The sequence below is a fragment of the Oncorhynchus tshawytscha genome, linkage group LG06 (assembly GCF_018296145.1).
Source record: "Oncorhynchus tshawytscha isolate Ot180627B linkage group LG06, Otsh_v2.0, whole genome shotgun sequence".
NCBI classification, from domain to species: domain Eukaryota; kingdom Metazoa; phylum Chordata; class Actinopteri; order Salmoniformes; family Salmonidae; genus Oncorhynchus; species Oncorhynchus tshawytscha.
The window spans coordinates 25,357,036-25,384,017 of NC_056434.1; the positions used below are offsets into that span (position 1 = coordinate 25,357,036).

Here is a 26,982-nt window from a genome sequence, read left to right on the forward strand (position 1 = left end):
AGAGATGCTGGGAACACGCCTAAAAGTAGCTGCGAAGATGTTTGAGATTTAATGAACGCGTATATTACCCAGGGCATGTCGATATGAGAGGAATGTGGAGTCTGGATATAACTGCTCTTGTTTACTTCTATGGTTTAATAGTTAAGAACATTGTGGACTCTATTTTAACAAACCTAATGCAATGGTGAAACCTAATGCAACGGTCAATCTAAGCGCTGGGGGGGTAGTGCTATAAGTTCGAAGGTGTGTCAGAAATATTTTAGCTATTTTCATAAGCACAGTTATTGGCGCAGATGCTGGTATTTGCTCGAAAGGGCTGGGTTTTGATGAATAAACAAGTTGTGGGTGTGTCGAGGCTTGGCCCATGACCGGCCAATCAGAACGTGCTCCATGGCTAAATATGTGGTTGCTTCAACTTCTGTATTTATTGTCTTTAATGTATTGCCTTGGAATCAACTCCAATTCCAATGTTTCATTTCATTTATTTGAGTGCATGTACCTGTAGATTGCAATATTGTCACTAAGTTACAGAGTGATTGTGGCATGAGTCCACACAAGTATTTAAAATCTAAATTACATTGATAAATGTACTGTCAAAACTAAACAAATGATGTGTCCTTAGCACATTGCAGTGATGGTGCCTTATCGGATTTTTGTCTAGAATTGTCAAGGCTCTATTGTAGAGTGATTCTGTGTCCATGTTGTCATGAGGTAGGATAAATGTGAAATGATTATTGTGTGTAAAAACAAAAGTGCAGTATCAAAGGGATTCTTATTAACTTAAAACAGATGAGACTTGCTTTCACTGTTCTGCAGATTTTTTTGTATGTTTACCAAACTTAAGTTTAGAGTATAAAATGATTCCAGGATATTTAACATCAGAAACCTGCTTGATTCGCTCTCCTTTGATCATCATGTTGAGTGTTAATCAGTTATAGTTTGTTAAACAGCTTACAGAAACAAAATAACTAAATGTAGACCTATCCCATCTTTGCTAAATACAGTGCCTTTGGAAAATATTCAGATCCCTTGACTTTTTCCACATTTTGTTACCTTACAGCCTTATTCTAAAATGGATTAAATAAACAAAAATCCTCAGCAATCTACACACAATACCTCACAATGACAAAGCAAAAACAGGTTCTTAGAAATTTTTGCAAATTTATTAAACATTAAAAACAGAAATACCTTATTTACATAAGTATTCAGAACCTTTGCTATGAGACTTGAAATTGAGCACAGGTGCATCCTGTTTCCATTGATCATTCTTTCTACAACTTGATTGGAGCCCACCTGTGTTAAATTCAATTGATTGGACATGATCTGGAAAGGCACACACCTGTCTATATAAGGTCCCATAGTTCACAGTGCATGTCAGAGCAAAAACCACGAGTTCGAAGGAATTGTCCGTAGCACTTCGAGACAGGATTCTGTCAAGGCACAGATCCCCAAGAACACAGTGGCCTCCATCATTCTTAAATGGAAGAAGTTTGTAACCAAAAAGACACTTCCTAGAGCTGGCCGCCCAGTCAAACGGGGGAAAGGGCCTTGGTCAGGGAGAAGGTACTGCAGCATATTATTCAGCTGAGCCGTGCAGCATGGAGAGACAGGTAGTGATATATAGAGGGAGGCAATCTTTGTCTGTGTGCCCAGTGGGAGCTGGTGAGAGAAGAGAGCTGGGCCACAGAGGTCCCCTCTGTATCAGAGTCAGTGCAGCGATACACACAGAGATATTACTTTTGTCAGGGCACATCAGCCTGACCCAGGCTCAACCACTAAGGGACAGATAGAGAGGAGAAAGGTGTGAGGAGATTAGACACAAGTCATACACACGCACGTACACACACAATTTCATACGGTACGGGACTTCTGTCAAACACCCACTCTCTCCCATCCATATGTACGTCCATGTACCTTCTCTAACAGAACTCTAGAGTTCCTCTTTGGAGATGGGCAAACCTTCCAAAAGGACAACAATCTCTGCAGCACTCCACCAATCAGGCCTTTCTGGTAGAGTGGCCAGACGGAACCCTCTTCTCAGTTAAAGGCAAATGACAGCCCCCTTGGAGTTTGCCAAAAGGCACCTAAAGACTCTCAGACCATGAGAAACAAGATTCTCTGGTCTGATAAAACCAAGATTGAACTCTTTGGCCTGCATGCCAAGCGTCACGTCTGGAGGAAACCTAAATCAAATCAAATCAAATTTTATTTGTCACATACACATGGTTAGCAGATGTTAATGCGAGTGTAGCGAAATGCTTGTGCTTCTAGTTCTGACAATGCAGTAATAATCCAACAAGTAATCTAACTAACAGTTCCAAAAAAAACTACTGTCTTATACACAGTGTAAGGGGATAAAGAATATGTACATAAAGATATATGAATGAGTGATGGTACAGAGCAGCTTAGGCAAGATACAGTAGATGGTATCGAGTACAGTATATACATATGAGATGAGTGTGTAAACAAAGTGGCATAGTTAAAGTGGCTAGTGATACATGTATTACATAAGGATGCAGTAGATGATATAGAGTACAGTATATACATATACATATGAGATGAATAATGTAGGGTATGTAAACATTATATTAGGTAGCATTGTTTAAAGTGGCTAGTGATATATTTTACATCATTTCCCATCAATTCCCATTATTAAAGTGGCTGGAGTTGAGTCAGTGTGTTGGCAGCAGCCACTCAATGTTAGTGGTGGCTGTTTAACAGTCTGATGGCCTTGAGATAGAAGCTGTTTTTCAGTCTCTCGGTCCCAGCTTTGATGCACCTGTACTGACCTCGCCTTCTGGATGATAGCGGGGTGAACAGGCAGTGGCTCGGGTGGTTGTTGTCCTTGATGATCTTTATGGCCTTCCTGTAACATCGGGTGGTGTAGGTGTCCTGGAGGGCAGGTAGTTTGCCCCCGGTGATGCGTTGTGCAGACCTCACTACCCTCTGGAGAGCCTTACGGTTGTGGGCGGAGCAGTTGCCGTACCAGGCGGTGATACAGCCCGCCAGGATGCTCTCGATTGTGCATCTGTAGAAGTTTGTGAGTGCTTTTGGTGACAAGCCGAATTTCTTCAGCCTCCTGAGGTTGAAGAGGCGCTGCTGCGCCTTCTTAACGATGCTGTCTGTGTGAGTGGACCAATTCAGTTTGTCTGTGATGTGTATGCCGAGGAACTTAAAACTTACTACCCTCTCCACTACTGTTCCATCGATGTGGATAGGGGGGTGTTCCCTCTGCTGTTTCCTGAAGTCCACAATCATCTCCTTAGTTTTGTTGACGTTGAGTGTGAGGTTATTTTCCTGACACCACACTTCGAGGGCCCTCACCTCCTCCCTGTAGGCCGTCTCGTCGTTGTTGGTAATAAAGCCTACCACTGTTGTGTCGTCCGCAAACTTGATGATTGAGTTGGAGGCGTGCGTGGCCACGCAGTCGTGGGTGAACAGGGAGTACAGGAGAGGGCTCAGAACGCACCCATGCGGGGCCCCAGTGTTGAGGATCAGCGGGGTGGAGATGTTGTTGCCTACCCTCACCACCTGGGGGCGGCCCGTCAGGAAGTCCAGTACCCAGTTGCACAGGGCGGGGTCGAGACCCAGGGTCTCGAGCTTGATGACGAGCTTGGAGGGTACTATGGTGTTGAATGCCGAGCTGTAGTCGATGAACAGCATTCTCACATAGGTATTCCTCTTGTCCAGATGGGTTAGGGCAGTGTGCAGTGTGGTTGAGATTGCATCGTCTGTGGACCTATTTGGGCGGTAAGCAAATTGGAGTGGGTCCAGGGTGTCAGGTAGGGTGGAGGTGATATGGTCCTTGACTAGTCTCTCAAAGCACTTCATGATGACGGAAGTGAGTGCTACGGGGCGGTAGTCGTTTAGCTCAGTTACCTTAGCTTTCTTGGTAACAGGAACAATGGTGGCCCTCTTGAAGCATGTGGGAACAGCAGACTGGTATAGGGATTGATTGAATATGTCCATGAACACACCGGCCAGCTGGTCTGCGCATGCTCTGAGGGCGCGGCTGGGGATGCCGTCTGGGCCTGCAGCCTTGTGAGGGTTAACACGTTTAAATGTTTTACTCACCTCGGCTGCAGTGAAGGAGAGTCCGCATGTTTTCGTTGCAGGCCGTGTCAGTGGCACTGTATTGTCCTCAAAGCGGGCAAAAAAAGTTATTTAGTCTGCCTGGGAGCAAGACATCCTGGTCCGTGACTGGGCTGGTTTTCTTCTTGTAGTCCGTGATTGACTGTAGACCCTGCCACATACCTCTTGTCTCTGAGTCGTTGAATTGAGATTCTACTTTGTCTCTATACTGACGCTTAGCTTGTTTGATACCCTTGCGGAGGGAATAGCTGCACTGTTTGTATTCGGTCATGTTACCAGTCACCTTGCCCTGATTAAAAGCAGTGGTTCGCGCTTTCAGTTTCATGCGAATGCTGCCATCAATCCACGGTTTCTGGTTAGGGAATGTTTTAATCGTTGCTATGGGAACGTCATCTTCAACGCACGTTCTAATGAACTTGCACACCGAATCAGCGTATTCGTCAATGTTGTTATCTGACGCAATACGAAACATATCCCAGTCCACGTGATGGAAGCAGTCTTGGAGTGTGGAATCAGCTTGGTCGGACCAGCGTTGGACAGACCTCAGCGTGGGAGCTTCTTGTTTTAGTTTCTGTCTGTAGGCAGGGATCAGCAAAATGGAGTCGTGGTCAGCTTTTCCGAAAGGAGGGCGGGGCAGGGCCTTATATGCGTTGCGGAAGTTAGAGTAACAATGATCCAATGTTTTTTCCACCCTAGTTGCGCAATCGATATGCTGATACAATTTAGGGAGTCTTGTTTTCAGATTAGCCTTGTTAAAATCCCCAGCTACAATGAATGCAGCCTCAGGATGTATGGATTCCAGTTTGCAAAGAGTCAAATAAAGTTCGTTCAGAGCCATCGATGTGTCTGCTTGGGGGGGAATATATACGGCTGTGATTATAATCGAAGAGAATTCTCTTGGTAGATAATGCGGTCGACATTTGATTGTGAGGAATTCTAAATCAGGTGAACAGAAGGATTTGACTTCCTGTATATTTCTGTGATCACACCACATCTCGTTAGCCATAAGGCATACGCCCCCGCCCCTCTTCTTACCAGAAAGATGTTTGTTTCTGTCGGCGCGATGCGTGGAGAAACCTGCTGGCTGCACCGCCTCCGATAGCGTCTCTCCAGTGAGCCATGTTTCCGTGAAGCAAAGAACGTTACAGTCTCTGATGTCCCTCTGGAATGCTACCCTTGCTCGGATTTCATCAACCTTGTTGTCAAGAGACTGGACATTGGCGAGAAGAATGCTAGGGAGTGGTGCACGATGTGCCCGTCTCTGGAGTCTGACCAGAAGACCGCCTCGTTTCCCTCTTTTACGGAGTCGTTTTTTTGGGTCGCCGGCTGGGATCCATTCCGTTGTCCTGGTTGAAAGGCAGAACACAGGATCCGCTTCGTGAAAATCATATTCCTGGTCGTACTGATGGTGAGTTGACTCTGATCTTATATTCAGTAGTTCTTCTCGACTGTATGTAATGAAACCTAAGATGACCTGGGGTACTAATGTAAGAAATAACACGTAAAAAAAACAAAAAACTGCATAGTTTCCTAGGAACGCGAAGCGAGGCGGCCATCTCTGGCACCATCCCTACGGTGAACCATGGTGATGGCAGAATCATGCTGTGGGGATGTTTTTCAGAGGCAGGGACTGGGAGACTAGTCAGCACAGCACAGCACAGCAAAGCACAGAGAGATCCTTGATGAAAACCTGTTCCAGAGCGCTCAGGACCTCAGACTTGGGCAAAGGTTCACCTTCCAACAGGACAACAACCCTAAGCACACATTCATGACAACACAGCAGTTGCTTTGGGAGAAGTCTCTGAATGTCCTTGAGTGGCCCAGCCAGAGCCCGGACTTGAACCCAATCGAACATCTCTGGAGAGATCTGAAAATAGTTGTGCAGCAACGCTCCCAATCCATCCTGACAGAGCTTGAGACAATCTGCAAAGAAGAATGGGGGAAACTCCCCAAATACAAGCGTGCCAAGCTTGTAGCATCATACCCAAGAAGACTCAAGGTTGTAATCGCTGCCAAAGGTGCTTCAACAAAGTACCAAGTTAAGGGTCTGAATACTTATGTAAATGTCATATTTCAGTTTTTTATGCTTTCTATGGGGTATTGTGTGTAGAATGACGATGGGAAAACAATATTTGATCCATTTTAGAATAAGGCTGTAACGTAACAATGTGGAAGTCAAGGTTGGGGCCACAGTGTGTCCTGACCCCTCCTGTCTCAGCCTCCAGTATTTATGCTGCAGTAGTTTATGTGTCGGGGGGCTAGGGTCAGTTTGTTATATCTGGAGTACTTCTCCTGTCCTATTCGGTGTCCTGTGTGAATTTAAGTGTGCTTTCTCTAATTCTCTCTTTCTCTCTTTCTTTCTCTCTCTCGGAGGACCTGAGCCCTAGGACCATGCCCCAGGACTACCTGACATGATGACTCCTTGCTGTCCCCAGTCCACCTGGCCGTGCTGATGCTCCAGTTTCAACTGTTCTGCCTTATTATTATTCGACCATGCTGGTCATTTATGAACATTTGAACATCTTGGCCATATTCTGTTATAATCTCCACCCGGCACAGCCAGAAGAGGACTGGCCACCCCACATGTGCTCTCTCTAATTCTCTCTTTCTCTCTCTCTCTCGGAGGACTTGAGCCCTAGGACCATGCCCCAGGACTACCTGACATGATGACTCCTTGCTGTCCCCAGTCCACCTGGCCGTGCTGCTGCTCCAGTTTCAACTGTTTTGCCTTATTATTATTCGACCATGCTGGTCATTTATGAACATTTGAACATCTTGGCCATGTTCTATTATAATCTCCACCCGGCACAGCCAGAAGAGGACTGGCCACCCCACATAGCCTGGTTCCTCTCTAGGTTTCTTCCTAGGTTTTGGCCTTTCTAGGGAGTTTTTCCTAGCCACCGTGCTTCTACACCTGCATTGCTTGCTGTTTGGGGTTTTAGGCTGGGTTTCCGTACAGCACTTTGAGATATCAGCTGATGTACGAAGGGCTATATAAATAAATTTGACTTGATTTGAAGGGGTCTGATTACTTTCCGAATGAACTGTATGGTAGAGACATGGGGTTTGGACTATATTTTTTCTTACGGAATTTTCTATTGAATGGACATATTTGTTTAAACATTGAAGGAATTAATACCTTTATGGGTGAACACCCTACAAACTAGCATCACTACATCTCTATCGTCATGACAGTATACGGGTGTTTGTTAAGTCTCCATTCAGGTGTGCTGCAGACCTACTAAAAAGTACAAGGTGGATGTCATTTGAATTCATTTCATTTTTAGGGACTGTAACACTTTACTGGAGGTTTCAGCAATTGAGTGAAGTTTCAGTTCAACCTATAGAGCTTGTTACCCCTTAGAACTGCTGTATACTCACAGAGTAGGGACAGCAGGACTAGAGTTACTGTATACTCACAGAGTAGGGACAGCAGGATTATAGTTACTGTATACTCACAGAGTAGGGACAGCAGGCCAAGAGTTACTATAAACTCACAGTGTAGGGAGAGCAGGCCTAGAGTTGCTATATACTCACAGATTAGGGAGAGCAGGCCTAGAGTTACTATATACTCACAGATTAGGGAGAGCAGGCCTAGAGTTGCTATATACTCACAGAGTAGGGAGAGCAGGCCTAGAGTTACTATATACTCACAGAGTAGGGAAAGCATGCCTAGAGTTACTATATACTCACAGAGTAGGGAGAGCAGGACTAGAGTTGCTATATACTCACAGAGAAGGTAGAGCAGGATTAGTGTTACTGTATACTCACAGAGTAGGGAGAGCAGGACTAGTCCCAGCAGCAACATCAGGTTGGAGCGTACAGAGCCAGCACCACTGCAGTCCATTCTGTTTTTCTTACAGGTGCACACCTGGACCTTGATCTCGGTGCTGTTGGAGAGCGGAGGCAGGCCCGAGTCTGTCACCACCAGAGGCAGCTGGTAGTTGGCCCTCTTCATATTCTGTAGCAGCATGATCTGAGCATGTGTGTCTGAAACATATACCAGCCAATGAGGTTAACTGACAAGATAATTATGTTTTGATACTTTCATGCTGGATTACATGCCATACTCTACAAACATGAAAATTATACAGGCAAGAGATAAATTAATATAAATGCATAAGCATGCACACACTCAGCTTGGGGTCAAATTCCAATGTAATCATAAAAAATGTAAAATATCTATTTCATTCTCAGTAAACTGAAAAGTTTAAGCTATTTTTTTCAGACATTTATCCAACTGTACATTTTTAATTAAAATCACTTCCTGAATTGAATGTATTCAATTCGAACTGACCCCCAAACACACATATACACACACACAAATGGTTGTGCATTAATGGATAAATGACAGACCCCTCTAGCATGCTTATAATGATTAGCCTTCTCACATGATAAGGGATAAGCGGCAGAATGATGTACCCTGTAATTCCCCACTATACCAATATAAATGCCTGTAGCAGCCTAGTGAGAGTACTGTTCAGTAGATAGCAGCCTAGTGAGTGTACTGTTCAGTAGATAGCAGCCTAGGGAGTGTACTGTTCTGTAGGTAGCAGCCTAGGGAGTGTACTGTTCTGTAGGTAGCAGCCTAGGGAGTGTACTGTTCTGTAGGTAGCAGCCTAGGGAGTGTACTGTACTGTAGGTAACAGCCTAGGGAGTGTACTGTTCTGTAGGAAGCAGCCTAGTGATTATACTGTTCTGTAGATAGCAGCCTACTGAATGTACTGTTCTGTAGATATCAGCCAAGGGAGAATACTGTTCTGTTGTAGACAGCAGATTAGTGAGTGTACAGTTCTGTAGATAGCAGCCTAGTGAGTGTACTGTTCTGTAGGTAGTAGATTAGTGACTGTACTATTCTGTAGGTAGCAGATTAGTGAGTGTACTGTTCTGTAGGTAGCAGCCTAGTGACTGTACAGTTCTGTAGATAGCAGCCAAGTGAGTGTTATATTCTATAGATAGCGGCCTAGGGAGTGTACTGTTCTGTAGATAGCAGCAAAGTGAGTGTACCATTCTATAGATAGCAGCCTAGGGAGTGTACTGTTCTGTAGGTAGCAGTCTAGTGAGTGTACTGTTCTGCAGGAAGCAGTCTAGAAAGTGTTTAGTACCTGCAGATAGCAGCCTAGTGTGTGCCAAAAATAGCCTAAGGAGTGTATTGTTCTGAAGGTAGCAGGCTAGTTAGTGTAATGTTCTGCAGATAGCAGCCTAGTGAGTGTACTGTTCTGTAGATAGCAGCCTAGTGAGTGTACTGTTCTGTAGGTAGCAGCCTAGTGAGTGTACTGTTCTGTAGGTAGCAGCCTAGTGAGTGTACTGTTCTGTAGATAGCAGCCTAGTGAGTGTACAGTTCTGTAGATAGCAGCCTAGTGAGTGTATAGTTCTGTAGGTAGCAGCATAGTGAGTGTACTGTTCTGTAGGTAGCAGCCTAGGGAGTGTACTGTTCTGTAGATAGCAGCCTAGTGAGTTTATAATTCTGTAGATAGCAGCCTAGTGAGTGTACTGTTTTGTATTAAGCAGCCTAGTGAGTGTACTATTCTGTAGTTAGCAGCCTGGGGAGTATACTCTTCTGTAGATAGCAGCCTTGTGAGTGCACTGTTCTGGAGATAGCAGCCTAGTTAGTGTACTGTTCTGTAGATAGCAGCCTTTTGAGTGTACTGTTCTGTAGGCAGGAGCCTAGTGAGTTTACTGTTCTGTAGATAGCAGCCCAGTTAGTGTACAGTTATGTAGGTGGGAGTCTAGTGAGTGTATAGTTCTGTAGATTGCAGCCTAGTAAGTGTACTATTCTGTAGGTAGCAGCGTATGGAGTGCCTGTAGCAGCCTAGTGAATGTACTGTTCTGTAGGTAGCAGCCTAGGGAGTGTGCTGTTCTGTAGGTTGCATCCTCGTGATAGTACTGTTCTGTAGTTAGCAGCAAGTGAGTGTACTGTTCTGTAGATTGCAGCGTAGTGAGTGTGTACTGTTCTGTAGATAGCAGCCTAGTGAGTGAACCTTTCTGAAGGTTAGCATACTAGTGAGTATATAGATACTAGTGAGAGTACTGTTCTGTAGATAGCAGCCTAGTGAGTGTACTGTTGATAGCAGCCTAGTTAGTGTATAGTTATGTAGATAGCAGCCTAGGGAGTGTACTGTTCTGTAGATAGCAGCCTAGGGAGTGTACTGTTCTGTAGATAGCAGTCTAGGGAGTGTACTGTTCTGTAGATAGCAGTCTAGGGAGTGTACTGTTCTGTAGGTAGCAGCCTAGTTAGTGTACTGTTCTGTAGGTAGCAGCCTAGGGAGTGTGCTGTTCTGTAGGTAGCAGCCTAGTTAGTGTACTGTTCTGTAGGTAGCAGCCTAGGGAGTGTAATGTTCTGTAAGTAACTGTCTGAACTCACTGTTGACCCTGGAGACCTTCCACGTGTTCTCCAGCCCTGGCTGCTTCCCCAGCTCGATCTTAAAGGGCCCAGTGTTGGGGTGGATGTCCCTGTCCCGCCCCCCCACTATCACCACACTGTCCCTGGCGTCTTCACACACCCGTACCACAGATGGGTGAACGTAGGGAGCATTGTCATTGTAGTCCTCCAGGTGGATGACCAGAGTGCCAGTACCAGTGGCTGGTGGGCTACCTGTGAGAAGGACACAATTTACACATGTTAGTAAAACATCACCAACACAGCTATCTCTGTTACAAGCACACAGCACTGTTCTGAAAGCCTAGTGTACTGTAACTCTATACATTTCTCTGGTGTTTTGGGACATTTTTATTTCAGGTTTGCCAAGTCTATCCCCCTGCAACTATTTCCAAGTATCAGTTTCTTTCCACTTGAATCCAGTCAGGCGGTTCCAACTTCCTCAGATACTAGCTCTGTGGTTCCCTTATCTCTTTCCTTTGTTTCTGAGCTTCATTTAACTTGATAAAGAACCATACAAAACAAACTGTGTGTCATTTCCAGACCAAAGGAAGATGAATCACTTGGATCATGGTTAAACGATAATTGGCTCCTGAGTGGGGCAGCAGTCTAAGGCACTGGATCGCAGTGCTAGAGGCGTCACTACAGACCCTGGTTCAATCCCCTCACTACCAGCCGTGATCGGAAGTCCCATAGGGCGGCGCACAATTGGCCCAGCGTCGTCCGGGTTAGGGGAGGGTTTGGCTGTCATTGTAAATAAGAATTTGTTCTTAACTGACTTTCCTAGTTAAATAAATGGGGGAAAAAGTGGTTGAGAGAGACTTGGCTTGGCAGCGAGAGCAGGTCTTTGTTGTTTAGATGATATTACTCTTAATTGAATGATGCAGAGAGATGGCACTGCAGCATCAGAAATGATGTGCTGTATGAGTTCGTCCAAGTCCCAAATGGCACCCTATTCCTCTAATCTCTTAAAAACAGAACATTTAGTTCCAAAATGGTACCCTATTCCCTAGTAAAAGTAGTACACTAGGAAATAGGGTACCATTTGGGACACACCCTTTCTGTTGCATTGAGATTAGAGGTGATTTGAAAAATGGCTGCATGCAAAACAACTCTGGAAGTCACTGGCAATTACCCACACATGACAAGATCAGAATTAGAGAATCATCTTACCGCTATCAGTTTCCAGGTACCTGGAAAAGTTTGAGTGAATAGGAGGCGATGTGTGTCATAAATGTCAAACTGTTCAAATGAGAGCCTATTTCATTTTTATGGCCGTGTTATTGGTTAGGTGGTGCTTTGAGCGGCATTGGCTGGAGAAAGACTAAACAAAGACAGGATAAACCTTTCGAAGCACTGTAAACCCCACCAAGAATTATACCTAAAGTTTTTACTATAAAAATCCCAGCAGATATAGGCTTATCTAGACTGGAGATAAACTTCTCAGACACACTGACCCGTAGGGCAGAGTGGGGTTAGGTGAGATAAAGGGTTAGTTGAACCAACCATTGATTCTTGGAAACATACACAAACAAAATAGCTGTGAGCAGCAATGAAAAGGGTTCACAGGATGACAGAATGGACACAAGATCAGTTGGATAACAAAGCATTTTCATGTTTATCTCTCAATACCATGATGATGATGATGCAAGTGAAGTTTAGTCTAATACCATAGTTTATGAATATTTATAAATATACACGACATGACCAAAAGTATGTGGACACCTACTCGTTGAACATTTCATTCCAGAATCATGGGCATTAATATGGAGTTGATCCCCCCTTTGCTGCTATAACAGCCTGCACTCTTCTGGGAAGGCTTTCCACTAGATGTTGGAACATTGCTGCGGGAACTCGCTTCCATTCATCCACAAGAGTATTAGTGAGGTCGGGCACTGATGTTGGGTGATTAGGCCTGGCTCGAAGTCTGCGTTCCAATTCATCCCAAAGGTGTTCGATGGAGTTGAGGTCAGGACTCTGTGCAGGCTAGTCAAGTTCTTCCACACCGATCTCAACAAAATATTTCTGTATGGACCTCACTTTGTGCATGGGGGCATTGTCATGCTGAAACAGGAAAGGGCCTTCCCCAAACTGTTGCCACAAAGTTGGAAGCATTGTCTAGTGTCCTTGTATGCTGTAGCATTACAATTGCCCTTCACTGGATCTAAGGGGCCAAGCCCGAACCATGAAAAACAGCCCCAGACCATAATTCATCCACCAAACTTTACAGTTGGCACTACACATTCGGGCAGGTAGCGTTAACCTGGCTGGTGTGCGGCTGCTCATTTCATGAAGCTCCCGACAAACAGTTACTGTGCTGACGTTGCTTCCAGAGGCAGTTTGGAACTCTGGAGTGAGTGTTCAACCAAGGACAGAGGATTTTTACGCGCTACCCTCTTCAGCACTCAGTGGTCTCAACAGTCTCATTCTGTGAGCTTCTGTGGCCTACGGCTTTGCGGCTGAGCCGTTGTTGCTCCTAGATATTTCCATTTCACAATAACAGCACTTACAGTTGACCGGGGTAGCTCTAGTAGGGCAGAAATGTGATGAACTGACTTGTTGGAAAAGTAGCATCCTATTACTGTGCCATGTTGAAAGTCACTGAGCTCTTCAGTAAAGCCATTCTACTGTCAGTGTTTGTCTTTGGAGATTGCATGGCTGTGTGTTAAATGTTATCCACCTGTCAGCTATGGGTGTGGCTGAAATAGCTGAAACCACTAATTTGAAGGTGTGTCAAAATACTTTTGTAGTGTATATATGCTGACTGCGCAAGAGGCAGGACTTCCTGTTTCTGATTTTCCCGAATAAAATATCCACTTTTTACTATGATTGTCTCGCCTGTTTCACCAACTACTTCTCTGATAGAGTTCAGTGTGTCAAATCGGAGGGTCTGCTGTCCGGACCTCTGGCAGTCTCTATGGGGTGCCACAGGGTTCAATTCTTGGACCGAATCTCTTCTCTGTATACATCAATGATGTCGCTCTTGCTGCTGGTGAGTCTCTGATCCACCTCTACGCAGACGACACCATTCTGTAAACTTCTGGCCCTTCTTTGGACACTGTGTTAACAATCCTCCAGGAAAGCTTCAATGCCATACAACTCTCCTTCCATGGCCTCCAATTGCTCTTAAATACAAGTAAAACTAAATGCATGTCCTTCAACCGATCGCTGCCTGCACCTGCCCACCTGTCCAACATCACTACTCTGGACGGCTCTGACTTAGAATACGTGTACAACCACAAATACCTAGGTGTCTGGTTAGACTGTAAACTCTCCTTCCAGACCCACATCAAACATCTCCAATCCAAAGTTAAATCTAGAATTGGCTTCCTATTTCGCAACAAAGCATCCTTCACTCATGCTGCCAAACATACCCTTGTAAAACTGACCATCCTACCAATCCTCGACTTCGGCGATGTCATTTACAAAATAGCCTGCAATACCCAACTCAACAAATTGGATGCAGTCTATCACAGTGCAATCCGTTTTGTCACCAAAGCCCCATATACTACCCACCATTGCGACCTGTACGCTCTCGTTGGCTGTCCCTCAATTCATACTCCAAACCCATACATACGCCAAACCCATTGGCTCCATGTCATCTACAAGACCCTGCTAGGTAAAGTCCCCCTTTATCTCAGCTCCATGGTCACCATAGCATCTCCCCCACCTGTAGCACACGCTCCAGCAGGTATATCTCTCTAGTCACCCCCAAAACCAATTCTTTGTTTGGCCGCCTATCCTTCCAGTTCTCTGCTGCCAATGACTGGAACGAACTACAAAAATCTCTGAAACTGGAAACACTTATCTCCCTCACTAGCTTTAAGCACCAACTGTCAGAGCAGCTCACAGATTACTGCACCTGTACATAGCCCACCTATAATTTAGCCCAAACAACTACCTCTTTCCCTACTGTATTTATTTTATTTATTTATTTTATTTGCTCCTTTGCACCCCATTATTTTTATTTCTACTTTGCACATTCTTCCACTGCAAATCTACCATTCCAGTGTTTTACATGCTATATTGTATTTACTTTTGCCTTTACCTCCCTTATCTCACCTCATTTGCTCACATCGTATATAGACTTGTTTATACTGTATTATTGACTGTATGTTTGTTTTACTCCATGTGTAACTCTGTGTCGTTGTATGTGTCGAACTGCTTTGCTTTATCTTGGCCAGGTCACAATTGTAAATGAGAACTTGTTCTCAACTTGCCTACCTGGTTAATTTAGGTGAAATAAAAAAATAAATATACAAAATGTTCAGACCACATAATAGGGCAACAATATATGATTACACAGAAATAATAATCACAATATTTCTCATTGTTTGTCTGCTTGATTAAAATCTAACATGTATTTGCATGAGACAAAAATTGTCTCCTGTGCTGCCACTGGTGACAATTACATCTATAGCGCCACCAACTGGTGGTTTAGGAGGAGATGAGACACAATCAGACACAACAGCTGTTCAATCTGAACTAAAGAAACAGATTTTAAAAAATGGGGAAATAATAACAAATATTGCGATCTCAATGGGAAATACTTATTCTTTCTCAATGTTAATGTGTTTATAGAAGGGTAACGACAAATTGTCACTTCTTCTGTCTGCATTCTCAGACTGTTCGTCATCGAAAAGACTTTGGGTGAGGTTCAACTAACAGGGTTTAGGACCTCCGAGATTTAAGTTTCAGTATCAAAAACTGTATGTTGCTGTAGCAACCTCATAAGTTTGATCTAAAGAGTGCAATTAGAAGCTGGAGTTTTGATGAAGATTGAGATTGTTTGGGACAAGGCCCTGTAATTTATTTGAACACAACACTTAAAGAGACTATCAGCGAAGACAGATGTCACAGTAAACTTGCAGATAATGGTCATTTATAGTGAGACAAGCAGACACTGTGCTTGGCTAGAGTTTAATGAAGCCAATTGTTTTCTGTTGGCTTCCAAAATGAATATTCCTTCACCTAATCACTCACTGTCTCCCTCCTTCCTTCTCATCATCATCATATCCTCAGAATCAACCTGTCTCAGCAACAAACAAAACAAATGTCCTCTACTTCACTCTGCTTTGTCACGGAGATTAAATTAAACTAATATGTGTGTTGAGACATTAAATCATTATCCATTGTATGTTTGCATTCATAGGCAATTTGGTCTGAGTTCAAAATGACATTAAACAAATATTACAACAGAGTAACAATATATTTCCCTTCCCCTCCATATAGGCTACACAATATTGTTAGCAGTATAAATTCACACAGTTTAAATTCATCTTTGTAAATCAAATCAAATCAAATTTTATTGTAACCATTGACATTGCGTGTTTAGAGAGAGAGCAGGCTTATTATGAATAATCCATTCTGGTATGCGTCAGGCTGCATGTCTAGATCCCTCCTCAGGTCCAATGAGTGAACCCAGTCAGTTCAGTTATCTGGTCTACTGTCAGAGCCCTGTCTGTGGGCCCCTGGCCTTGCAGCTCTGCTATTCTCCTGTAGCAGCCCAGAGATGAGAGGTGGATCGGGAGACGTGGACTGATTGACTTGTCGGGCTGGCAGGCTGGGAGGCTGCAGGCTGTGAGGAGAGACGCTCCCTTCTTCCTTCTCTTTCCCAGAAGCTGTCTGGAGGCCAACACACTTTCCTGTTTTCTCTCTCTCTGCTCTCTGGGAAGGAAATGAGGGACAGGTTTGTGTTGTGACCGGCAGCAGTTTTAAATGGAGCGAGCGGAGCTTCTCCCTGGCACACAGCGTGATGGGCAAAATCTATTTCTGCTCCTCTTTTCATCTGGGGAACAGGCTTTGTAGAGCAGTACAGAAAAACAACATCACATGGGCTACAATGAAATAGAAGAATCCTGTGGTCAGTCAAATGCTCTTTATTTCTTGTAAGAGAAGGTTACTGCCGTGGAATATTTATTAAGAGAAAAGTATGTTTTTTTTTAGAGAAAAGGCTGTTCTCTTTATAATCTCTCCAAACATATAGGCTTTCTCTAGATGAAAGGGCCTACTCACATTCCACTAAGAGCTGAGAATGCGGCCATTCAAAACTCGTAGAATACTTACCTGGCTGGCTGCTGCTTCTTTTCTCATTAGAACACCCATTAAGTGTAGGAATACCAGTAACAGGGAGGGAGGATGCTCTTGGCTGGAAATGCTTATTGTTGTTATTATTATTGTGATTATTTTCTCAGCTACTAAAGCAGCTGATGGATATTATTCATCCTAATCAGACAGGTTTTTTACATGGATGATACATTCAAGATAATAAGACAAGTACTGGAAACAGTAGAACACTACGAAAAATCTGGGAAACCAGGCCTGGTACTCATAGACTTTAAAAAGGCCTTTGATAAAGTACGAGTGGAATTTATATATGAATGCTTGGACTATTTTAACTTTGGAGAATCTCATACATTGGGTTAAAGTTATGTATAATTGTCACGTTCTGACCTTTATTTCCTTTGTTTTGTCTTTATTTAGTATGGTCAGGGCGTGAGTTGGGGTGGGCAGTCTATGTTTGTTTCTATGTTTGGTTTCTGCTTCGGCCTAGTATGGTTCTCAATCAGAGGCAGGTGTCGTTAGTTGTCTCTGATTGAGAATCATACTTAGGTAGCCTGTCCAGCGCCTGTCCAGCGCTGCCAGAGCCTTCCTCTTGTCCTGAGCTGCTAGAGCCTCCCGTCTGTCCTGAGCTGCTAGAGTCTCCCGTCTGTCCTGAGCTGCCAGAGCCTTCCTCCTGTCCTGAGCTGCCAGAGCCTCCCATCTGTCCGGAGCTGCTAGTCTCCCGTCTGTCCTGAGCTGCTAGAGTCTCCCGTCTGTCCTGAGCTGTCAGAACCGCCAGTCTGTCCTGAGCTGCTAGAGTCTCCCGTCTGTCCTGAGCCGTCAGAGCCGCCAGTCTGTCCTGAGCCGTCAGTCAGCCAGGAGCTGCCAGAGCCGTCAGTCAGCCAGGAGCTGCCAGAGCCGCCAGTCAGCCAGTTTATGGGTGTTTGTTTCCGTGTGTATGTTTGTCGCCACAAGGTACTGTTTCGGTTGTTGTAAATGTCACGTTATCGTTTATTGTTTTTGTTCGAGTGTTCATTTGTGAGGAGATCTGCCATTACAATAATAACCCCAGGTGTAAAATAGTAAATAATGGCTACTTCTCAGAAAGTATTCAACTGTCAAGAGGAGTAAAACAAGACTGTCTTTTATCAGCATATTTATTTATTATTGCTATCAAAATATTAGCTATTAAAATCAGATCCAACAATAATATTAAGGGGGTATAAATCCAGGGATTAAAAACAAAGGTGTCATTGTACGCTGACAGTTAATGTTTTCTTTTAAATCTGCAATTTGGATCCCTGCACAGCCTCATAGAGGATCTAGATAATAGTTCTAACCTCTCTGGATTACAACCAAATTAAGTGCACCATATTATGAGTTGGATCTTAAAAAAATACAACTTTTACATTACCGTGTAGTTTACCAAAAACATTGTCCTCACCGTCGGACATACTGTGGACATACTCGGTATTCATATCCCGAATTTTTTACAATTATCTCACTACAATACATTTTAAAAGAAAGTTAGTAAAATTAGATAAGATTTTGCTACCATGGAAAGGACAACACCTGTGTATTTGTTGAAAATTCACCCTAATCAACTCTGTCATATTCCAGTTGACCTATTTACATGTGTTCCTGCCTACACCTAACGACTTGTTTTTCAATTATATGAGTAGAACATACACTGATTTATTTGAAACAGGAATCCGGAAAAATGTTTATGGGCCTATTTATATAATAAATATGAATTCTGAGGGCAGAAATGATTAAATATTAAAGCACTGGACCTCTCACGAAAGGCTTCAGTCATACAAAAACTGGTTTTGAAGCAGATTAGTAAGAACAGCTCCCCCCGTGTTCAAGAATGGCCTTTTTCCCTTCATTCAGATTACAACCGTTCTCTTTTGGTTATTTGAAAATGAAATGAAATCATAATCTCCCAAATATTGCTATTTTTAAAACAAGCAATAGAAAGCTGGTTGCAATTCCAGATTAATCCACCAGAAAAGACAAAACAAATATTAAGATTTACTCAAATATAGTAATTGATAAATAAAAAATAAAAATTAAATTCTGGAGAAAATAAAAAACAACCTTTGTAAAATACAGTGGGGCAAAAAGTATTTAGTCAGCCACCAATTGTGCAAGTTCTCCCACTTAAAAAGATGAGAGAGGCCTGTAATTGTCATCATAGGTACACTTCGAATATGACAGACAAAATGAGAAAAAAAATCCAGAAAATCACATTGTAGGATTTTTTATGTTTTGTTGGCAATGACAGAGGTCAAACGTTTTCTGTAAGTCTTCACAAGTTTTTCACACACTGTTGCTGGTATTTTGGCCCATTCCTCCATGCAGATCTCCCCTAGAGCAGTGACGTTTTGGGGCTGTTGCTGGGCAACACTGACTTTCAACTCCCTCCAAAGATTTTCTATGGGGTTGAGATCTGGAGACTGGCTAGGCCACTCCAGGACCTTGAAATGCTTCTTACGAAGCCACTCCTTCGTTGCCCGGGCGGTGTGTTTGGGATCATTGTCATGGTGAAAGACCCAGCCACGCTTCATCTTCAATGCCCTTGCTGATGGAAGGAGGTTTTCACTCAAAATCTCACGATACATGGCCCCATTCATTCTTTCCTTTACACGGAACAGTCGTCCTGGTCCCTTTGCAGAAAAACAGCCCCAAAGCATAATGTTTCCACCCCCATGCTTCACAGTAGGTATGGTGTTCTTTGGATGCAACTCAGCATTCTTTGTCCTCCAAACATGACGAGTTGAGTTTTTACCAAAAAGTTATATTTTGGTTTCATCTGACCATATGACATTCTCCCAAACTTCTTCTGGATCATCCAAATGCTCTCTAGCAAACTTCAGACAGGCCTGGACATGTACTGGCTTAAGCAGGGGGACAGTCTGTGCCTGGCTACGCAGACGCTCGCAAGCAGTGTGGGTGCAATGATTGAATAACATGTACAGTGAGGGAAACACGTATCTGATCCCCTGCTGATTTTGTATGTTTGCCCACTGACAAAGAAAGGATCATCCAAATGCTCTCTAGCAAACTTCAGACAGGCCTGGACATGTCCTGGCTTAAGCAGGGGGACAGTCTGGCACTGCAGGATTTGAGTCCCTGGCGGCGTAGTGTGTTACTGATGGTAGACTTTGTTACTTTGGTCCCAGCTCTCTGCAGGTCATTCACTTGGTCCCCCCGTGTGGTTCTGGGATTTTTGCTCACCGTTCTTGTGATCATTTTGACCCCACGGGGTGAGATCTTGCGTGGAGCCCCAGATCGAGGGAGATTATCAGTGGTCTTGTATGTCTTCCATTTCCTAATAATTGCTCCCACAGTCAATTTATTCAAACCAAGCTGCTTACCTATTGCAGATTCAGTCTTCCCAGCCTGGTGCAGGTCTACAATTTTGTTTCTGGTGTCCTTTGACAGCTCTTTGGTCTTGGCCATAGTGGAGTTTGGAGTGTGACTGTTTGAGGTTGTGGACAGGTGTCTTTTATACTGATAACAAGTTCAAACAGGTGCCATTAATACAGGTAACGAGTGGAGGATGTTGTAGTTTTTGTTACATATAGAGACAGATATGACACTATTGAGCAAAGATAGGTATACATTAGACCACAAACAGAAAGCGGACAGGAAACCAAAGATTAAACAGACATAAGTGTAATGGCCGAAGCCATACGTACTTTACTGTGCATAAGGGCTTAGGGCAAAGAGGAGGAGGTGACCCTTAAATACATTATCTACTATGGAAGGAGCAGGACATCATTATAAAGATTAGATAGAGAGGGTAAAGGCCATAAGTGCTTAAGGTAAGATAGATATACATTAATTTTAGGACATGAGAGGGTCCTGCCACCATTGTAATCTCATCAAGAGCGGATAGAGGCGTTATTAGGCATGAACATGGAAGAAGCCTGGACTGAAAGATAATGGTGACCGATGACTTGAGGGAAGTAACTTCATTAACATATGGAATGGACTCATATACTGTGTGTGTATAAAGACAGAGCCAGTGCTCTGGGAAAGGGTGTGTTCCGCAGACCATCTAGGCTTCTGATATGTTTGTATTAAAGGCCTATATTGAATTCACAAGTTCTTGTAAGTGTTCAATTTTGTTACGATTCTCCACGACATAATTTAGCGAGCTTTGCCAGGAGAGACAGGGACCACGGTGTGACGTTCCGGGCTGATGACGGTTTCTTTGGACAATCTTGCAAACAAAGGTGGCCGCCTAACTATAAAAAGGTAAGCATGTTCTTACATAGTTAAAATGTTTGTATAGATTGCTTCGGAGATCCTGGTTCAGCGAGAGGGGCGTCACGTAGGTTTCTCTTTAAAATTTCCTAAAAACCCAGGAAAAGCTAAAGAACTTTTGAATTCAATGAATTGCATGCATGTGTGAATTTGGGGTTGTTTTAAAAGTAAATGTATGTGCGCATGTGTAGGGACTAAGTGAATAGGAGCTGTGAACCTTACTGGAGTCCGGCGTTTAGTGGAGGGGGCTTGCATGTCTGGTTTGATTGGGAGGAGTTATTCCGTCGGATTCTGCTTGACCAGGCTCGACTGTCTCAGGATCTGTTTTGGGATGTGCGTAAACACAGCCCAATCAACCTGAGCGGGCGACCTGTGTTGGGTTTGTGTGATTCGGACTGCCCCTCTCACCGAGCCATTCATTTGGGGACCTTGTGTGGTTTGACTAGGTGCGGTTGTTTGCGCTCTCTGGCTGAGCTGCCTGGCCTGGTGTGGGGCAAATGTTGCCTGCTCATAGGTCGTTTTTAGGTAAAAACGAAGGGTATGCGTGTAAAATCCTATAGGATAATACCAGCTTATGTAGAGGAAGTGAATTAAATTAGGTAAGAAATTATAGGTCGTTTTTAGGTAAAAAACGAAGGGTATGCGTGAAAAATCCTATAGGATAATACCATCTTATGTAGAGGAAGTGAATTAAGTTAGGTAAATTATAGGTCATTTTAGGTAAAAATGAAGGGTATGCGTGAAAAATCCTATAGGATAATACCAGCTTATGTAGAGGAAGTGAATTAAGTTAGGTAAGAAACTATAGGTCGTTTTTAGGTAAAACGAAGGGTGTATGTGAACGAATGTGAATAAAGAAATTGAACGAATGAAAATAAACATGAATGAGAATTCTCTGTGGTGAAAGGAAGAAGAACAGGTTGTGTGTGTGTCGTGCCAGAGGATGTCCAGAGGAGGGACGGCGGAGTCTTTCTGTGACAGGCAGGGTAATAAGATTAAGGGGAGACACTCTTAATCGCTAGACAAAGGGAACAAAATCGATAAACATTGGGCAAAAGAAGGTAAAAACAAGAATAAAACATTGACGTGATAATGTGTTAAATGACCATTGTAAAAAATACAATAGGTGTTAAAAATAGGAATTAAAAAGGGCACAAATATATATAATGAGTGCAAGGTAGGAAGAAAGAATATACAGATAAGCAAAAACTATACTACGTGGTTAAAATAAATCTAGGCGGTCTAGAATAAAGTGACAAAACTGCATGAGAGACACCAAAATAGAAGTCTAGAACACATATTTTAAAATATCACAAGCCCTGTAACGAAATAGGAGGAAAACAGCAGGTGACAGAGGCTGCAGTTTAAAAATAGCGACTTTGTTTCACTAAAACCATGAATCAGGAATTAAACAGTAAAATAGACTAAGAGAGAATATAGCAAGCGGATAAATAAAGAGATAAGAAAGTGCAGACATTATAAATAGCTGAATTAGAAGGAAAATTATATGAAATGGGATTTAATACACTGAATAAAGTTAAAGTAATAGAATAAGCAAACTAATAAAATGATGATAGTAATGATATCTGTGAAAGGGAAAACACAGTGATATTTGAGGTACTGTACTAGAATAAGACATTAAGGCTCAGTAATACAGTTGTAGACATTATAGAGTAGGCTTTAATAGGAGGTATTAAGTGCTGTAACTAATGAATTATTATCTGGGAAAGTGGGTGGCCCTACCTTGGGAAATAGTTCATAAAAGGGAGTGTTTAGGAAAAAGAAATAAATAGTGGCATGGAAACAAATGGACTGTTTCTCCCGGGAATATAGAGAGAGCGAAATTTAATAAAGCCATAGAGTCGCTGAAAGAAGCGCACGTTAATTCTACCAATTTGGCTTGAATATGAAAGAGCAAACTGGATAATGTAGGGCAACATTACCCGGTAAACAGGATAAATAAAATAATGAATTGGAACAATCACATAAAACCATAACAAGAAGCTTAACTTACCAGCATTTTGATGTTAATTAATATTCTATCATCAGAAAATACATTACGATGGGGGACAGATATGATTCTGCTTGCCCTCGCAGATGTGTGAGTGGTTTGCAGAGCTATAGAAAATATCTAAGCGTAAGAAGTTGTAGATGTGGAGCTAACAAGTATGGGGGAAAATGAGTGTAAGATGACACTGGAACTTAGTGCGGTAGCAGGAAATGCCGCTATAAAAGAGTTTGCATCTTTGTCAAAAGAACAAACAACTAATCGTTTTGAGGTTAGTAAGAATGGAATTTTGACCTGGCGGTGTATAGTCTCTGATCGATCAATGAGCGGTTCATAGAGATTACAGTTTATATATGATGAAATAAGTATTAGATCACATTTTACCTAACTTCTAGTAAGGTACCAATGGGATTTACAAATAGTCCCACTTGGAATCGTTTTGCATTTAAACAATGTAGTTTCAGTGGTGATAAAAACGTGGATAATTTGTTATTAGCGTCAAAAGATGGAAAATAAACGTATATGAGAAATCACCACCTTGGTAAAATTAGTTAGAGGAAAAGCTAAATGTAACATATTGGTGTTTTCAATTTCTAAGGGTAAGATACAGAGAACCAACCAGGAAATAACTATGTGTTCTGTGCATGGCTAAAACCTTTATCGCATGACCAAAGAGTAAAAGTAAGGGGATTTTAATTGTGTTAGACATTCAATACCGTCATTCTCTGAAACTGCTAAAACGCTTATAGAATGAAATCGATATATAAGTAATACTATTGGCCTGCTGATTAAAAGGTAACATTGTAAATGTTAATGAAATGTGCATTTCTTTTCCAGAAAAAAAGGTTACATTTTCTCTGGTCAAAATGCCATTGGAGACTGTGGTACTGAGGAAAGCAGTTAGAGATATTCGGCCACTTTAAAAGTCTTAGTATCTGGATAAGGCTATAACTGGAGTTCCGGATAAGTGAGGCCAGTTCCTGTGTGTTATTGGCCTATGATTCACTAGTAACCAACACACCTTATACCGGGAATGAATATGCGATAGTGGATTTATTTTGGAAGGGGTTTTTTCAATTCAGTTTTAAATTGGGTATGCAGAAGGATGGAAATGTTTTTGAAAATGTATTTAAGTTGTTTCTAAAGAAAAGGGAGTGGAAACATTTTAATGGTGTCAAATGCCCCGAATCCTAAGAATTTCCTGTGAAGACTGATCAACTTCACTAGAAATTGTTGGAACAGGTGGGATTTAATTATAAAATTATTAAGAAACACCAGTCTCTATTCAAAGTGTACAATCACTTTGAAATTATATTATTTCCTTGGGAAAATGATGAAGAGTTGTAATATTAAATGAACTAGTTATTCAAATAGGTTTATTTTTTATTTAACATGGGTTCATAGGAGAAATTATCAGTTCCCTGGGGTTATGGTCTTTGGGTAAATACAAATGTGCTTTGTTCATTCTGCATATAAAAGGGAAATATATGTTAACAAGGGATAACAGTTACTCCAAATAGTTTATTGGAGTGGGGGTCTCTGCGAGGCTAATGTTGATAACTACATAATCTGTAACTCGTCTGAGAGATCGCCAGTAGAATAAGGAAGTTATCATGGAATGTGACGTCAGAATGTAAAATATGCTGTCCGTGAAATGTATGTAGGATATACAATATAAACTGGAAGTGGAAGCCTTTGTATCGTTGTCCATTAGTTTACTCCAATTAGGGGAGGTATGCTAGGGAAAGGGTAAAATAATGAAGAAGGAAACTATATGTGACTCGTTTTAGGACACTAGACATATGTCACGTGTCACTACTTCACAGGAACGCCATTTTATTAACGTAAACTTTTTTTTAAATCAAAATGTGTTATTTTGGCAGAAATGCCTTCTGGAACATGTGAACTTTCATGTGCCTTAATAACAAACATGTATGCCATCTGTAAATACAAATAAAATTGTTAAATTATGAGCCTTGTTGGTTTAGCCATGGAAAAAGTCAGCAACCTTCCCTATAGCCATGATTGGCTGAGATAATGAGTGGGCTGGACATGCCGAGAAATGAGTTTGGATGGGTGTGCAATGTAGCTATCATTCAACCTGGTTGCTTAGCTACCTGCAGATTCATGGGATTGTGGGATTGTGGTTCATTGTTTGGGATTGTGGTTCATTGTTTAGCTAGCTAGCTCCATGTCTAAACAAAAGACTCCACTATGCAAGTAACTATTTCAATAGAATGTTTATGATGTCACACCGACAACTGTTGATAGACGTAGCTGGTAAATTCGCTCTGGCAATCTACTCCGATTTCAGAGCACTCTCCTGAGTGTGCCAGAACACAGAATAACTGATGAATTTACAAACACTCCTGTTGAATATGGCCGGTGTCTGTAAATGTTGGCCAAAAAGCATAATTAAATTGTTGCCAGCAGCACAGTTGCAATCACCAACAATCTGGATAACATAAAACAGCCTAACCAACTTTGCTAGGGCGGGTAAAATGGTCAAAGTGAGCTGTTCTCTCATTTATGTCTGGATGTAGCTGGCAAACTAGACAACTTTAGCCAGTTAGCTTTGGTGCTTGACTGCTGTTGTTAGGTCAGAACGCTCGGATCAATCCTACTTTTCGGCAAGACCAGTGTGCGCTCCGAGAGTGAAACACTCTGAATTTACAAACGGCCAATCTGACAACGCTCTGAGTTTACGAACGCACAGAGCACACTCCAAATTAAATCGACGAACACCCCAGTAGTCTAAGCCAGCCTTCAGTCTTTAACGCTTTGGCTGTTTACTACATAGCCTCACATGTGAATCCTTAGAGAGATGGGTGGGGCTAAATCTTAAAAGGGTGTGAGCGATGCTGAATGGGTGTAGACAAAGAAAAACTTTCCAGTAGGTCCATTTTCTCAAAAGTGTGGTTACAAGTTAATTAATACATTTTCAAAACAGAATTACTTTCCCATTGTTCCTAAACTGTAGTGTATGATATACCATTTTCGAGCTCTGAGTCTCTACTTTTATCCAATGTAAAAAACACAATTTCAAATTTTGCTACATGAGACCGAATCGAGTCGGTCGGTCACATGTTTAATTAGTTTACTCCAATTAGGAGAGGGGTGGAAGGATTAGGGGAAAATAATAAAAAGGGAAATATATTTAATATGTTTATTCCAATTAGTGGAGTTGTGGTAGGCTTAGGGGGAAATAATAAATAAGGAAAATAAACTGACCAAAAATATAAAGGCAACATGTGAAGTGTTGGTCCCATGTTTCATGAGGTGAAATAAAAGATTCCAAGAAATGTTTCATATGCAAAAAAAAAATCTATTTTATCTATTTATCTCACATTCGATCTATTTTATCTTTATTTATCTCAAACTTTACATCCCTGTTAGTGAACATTTCTCCTCTGCCAAGATAATCCGTCCACCTGACAGGTGTGGCATATCAAGAAGCTAATTAAACAGCATGATCAATACAAAGGTGCACCTTGTGCTGGGGACAATAAAAGGCCACTCTAAAATGTGTAGTTTGATCACACAAAACAATGCAACAGATGTCTCAAGTTGAGGGAACGTGCAACTGGCATGCTGACAGCAGGAATGTCCACCAGAGCTGTTGCCAGAGGTTTGAATGTTAAGTTCTCTACCATACGCCGCCTCCATTGTCCTTTTAGAGAATTTCGCAGTACATCAACCGGCCTCACAACGCAGACCAGGTATAAGGTGTCATGTGGGCGAGCAGTTTGCTGATGTCAATGTTGTGAAACGACTGCCCCATGGTGGCGGTGGGGTTATAGTATTGGCAGGCAGAAGCTATGGAGAAAGACCACAATTGCATTTTATTGATGGCAGTTTCAATGCACAGACATACCGTGATGAGATCCTGAGGCTCAAAAGATGGATATCTCAGTAAAATCTTAGAAATTGTTTCATTTTGCATTCATATTTTTGTTCAGTATATATAAAATAAATATATATATTTAAAATAACATATATATTTTAAATATACAGTGCCAGTCAAAAGTTTGGATACACCTACTCATTCAACGGTTTTTCTTTATTTTTTTACTATTTTCTACATTGTAGAATAATAGTGAAGACCTCAAAACTATGAAATAAGACTACAGGAATCCTGTAGTAATGAAAAAGTGTTAAACAAATCAAAATATATTTAAACTCTTCA

At 42.2% G+C, this 26,982-nt stretch overlaps 1 protein-coding gene across 1 annotated transcript in view; it reads right to left on the bottom strand.

The window, feature by feature from the left end:
• The window catches only part of LOC112252318 (cadherin-13), a 610,184-nt gene that overhangs the window by 7,907 nt on the left and 575,295 nt on the right, over nucleotides 1-26,982 (bottom strand). Inside the window, exons 13-14 of the mRNA XM_024423437.2 lie at nucleotides 10,457-10,687; nucleotides 7,864-8,082 (exon numbers count right to left, since the gene is read on the bottom strand). Coding sequence (XP_024279205.1) covers nucleotides 7,864-8,082; nucleotides 10,457-10,687 — 450 coding nt within the window. The remainder of the gene's footprint in view (nucleotides 1-7,863; nucleotides 8,083-10,456; nucleotides 10,688-26,982) is intronic.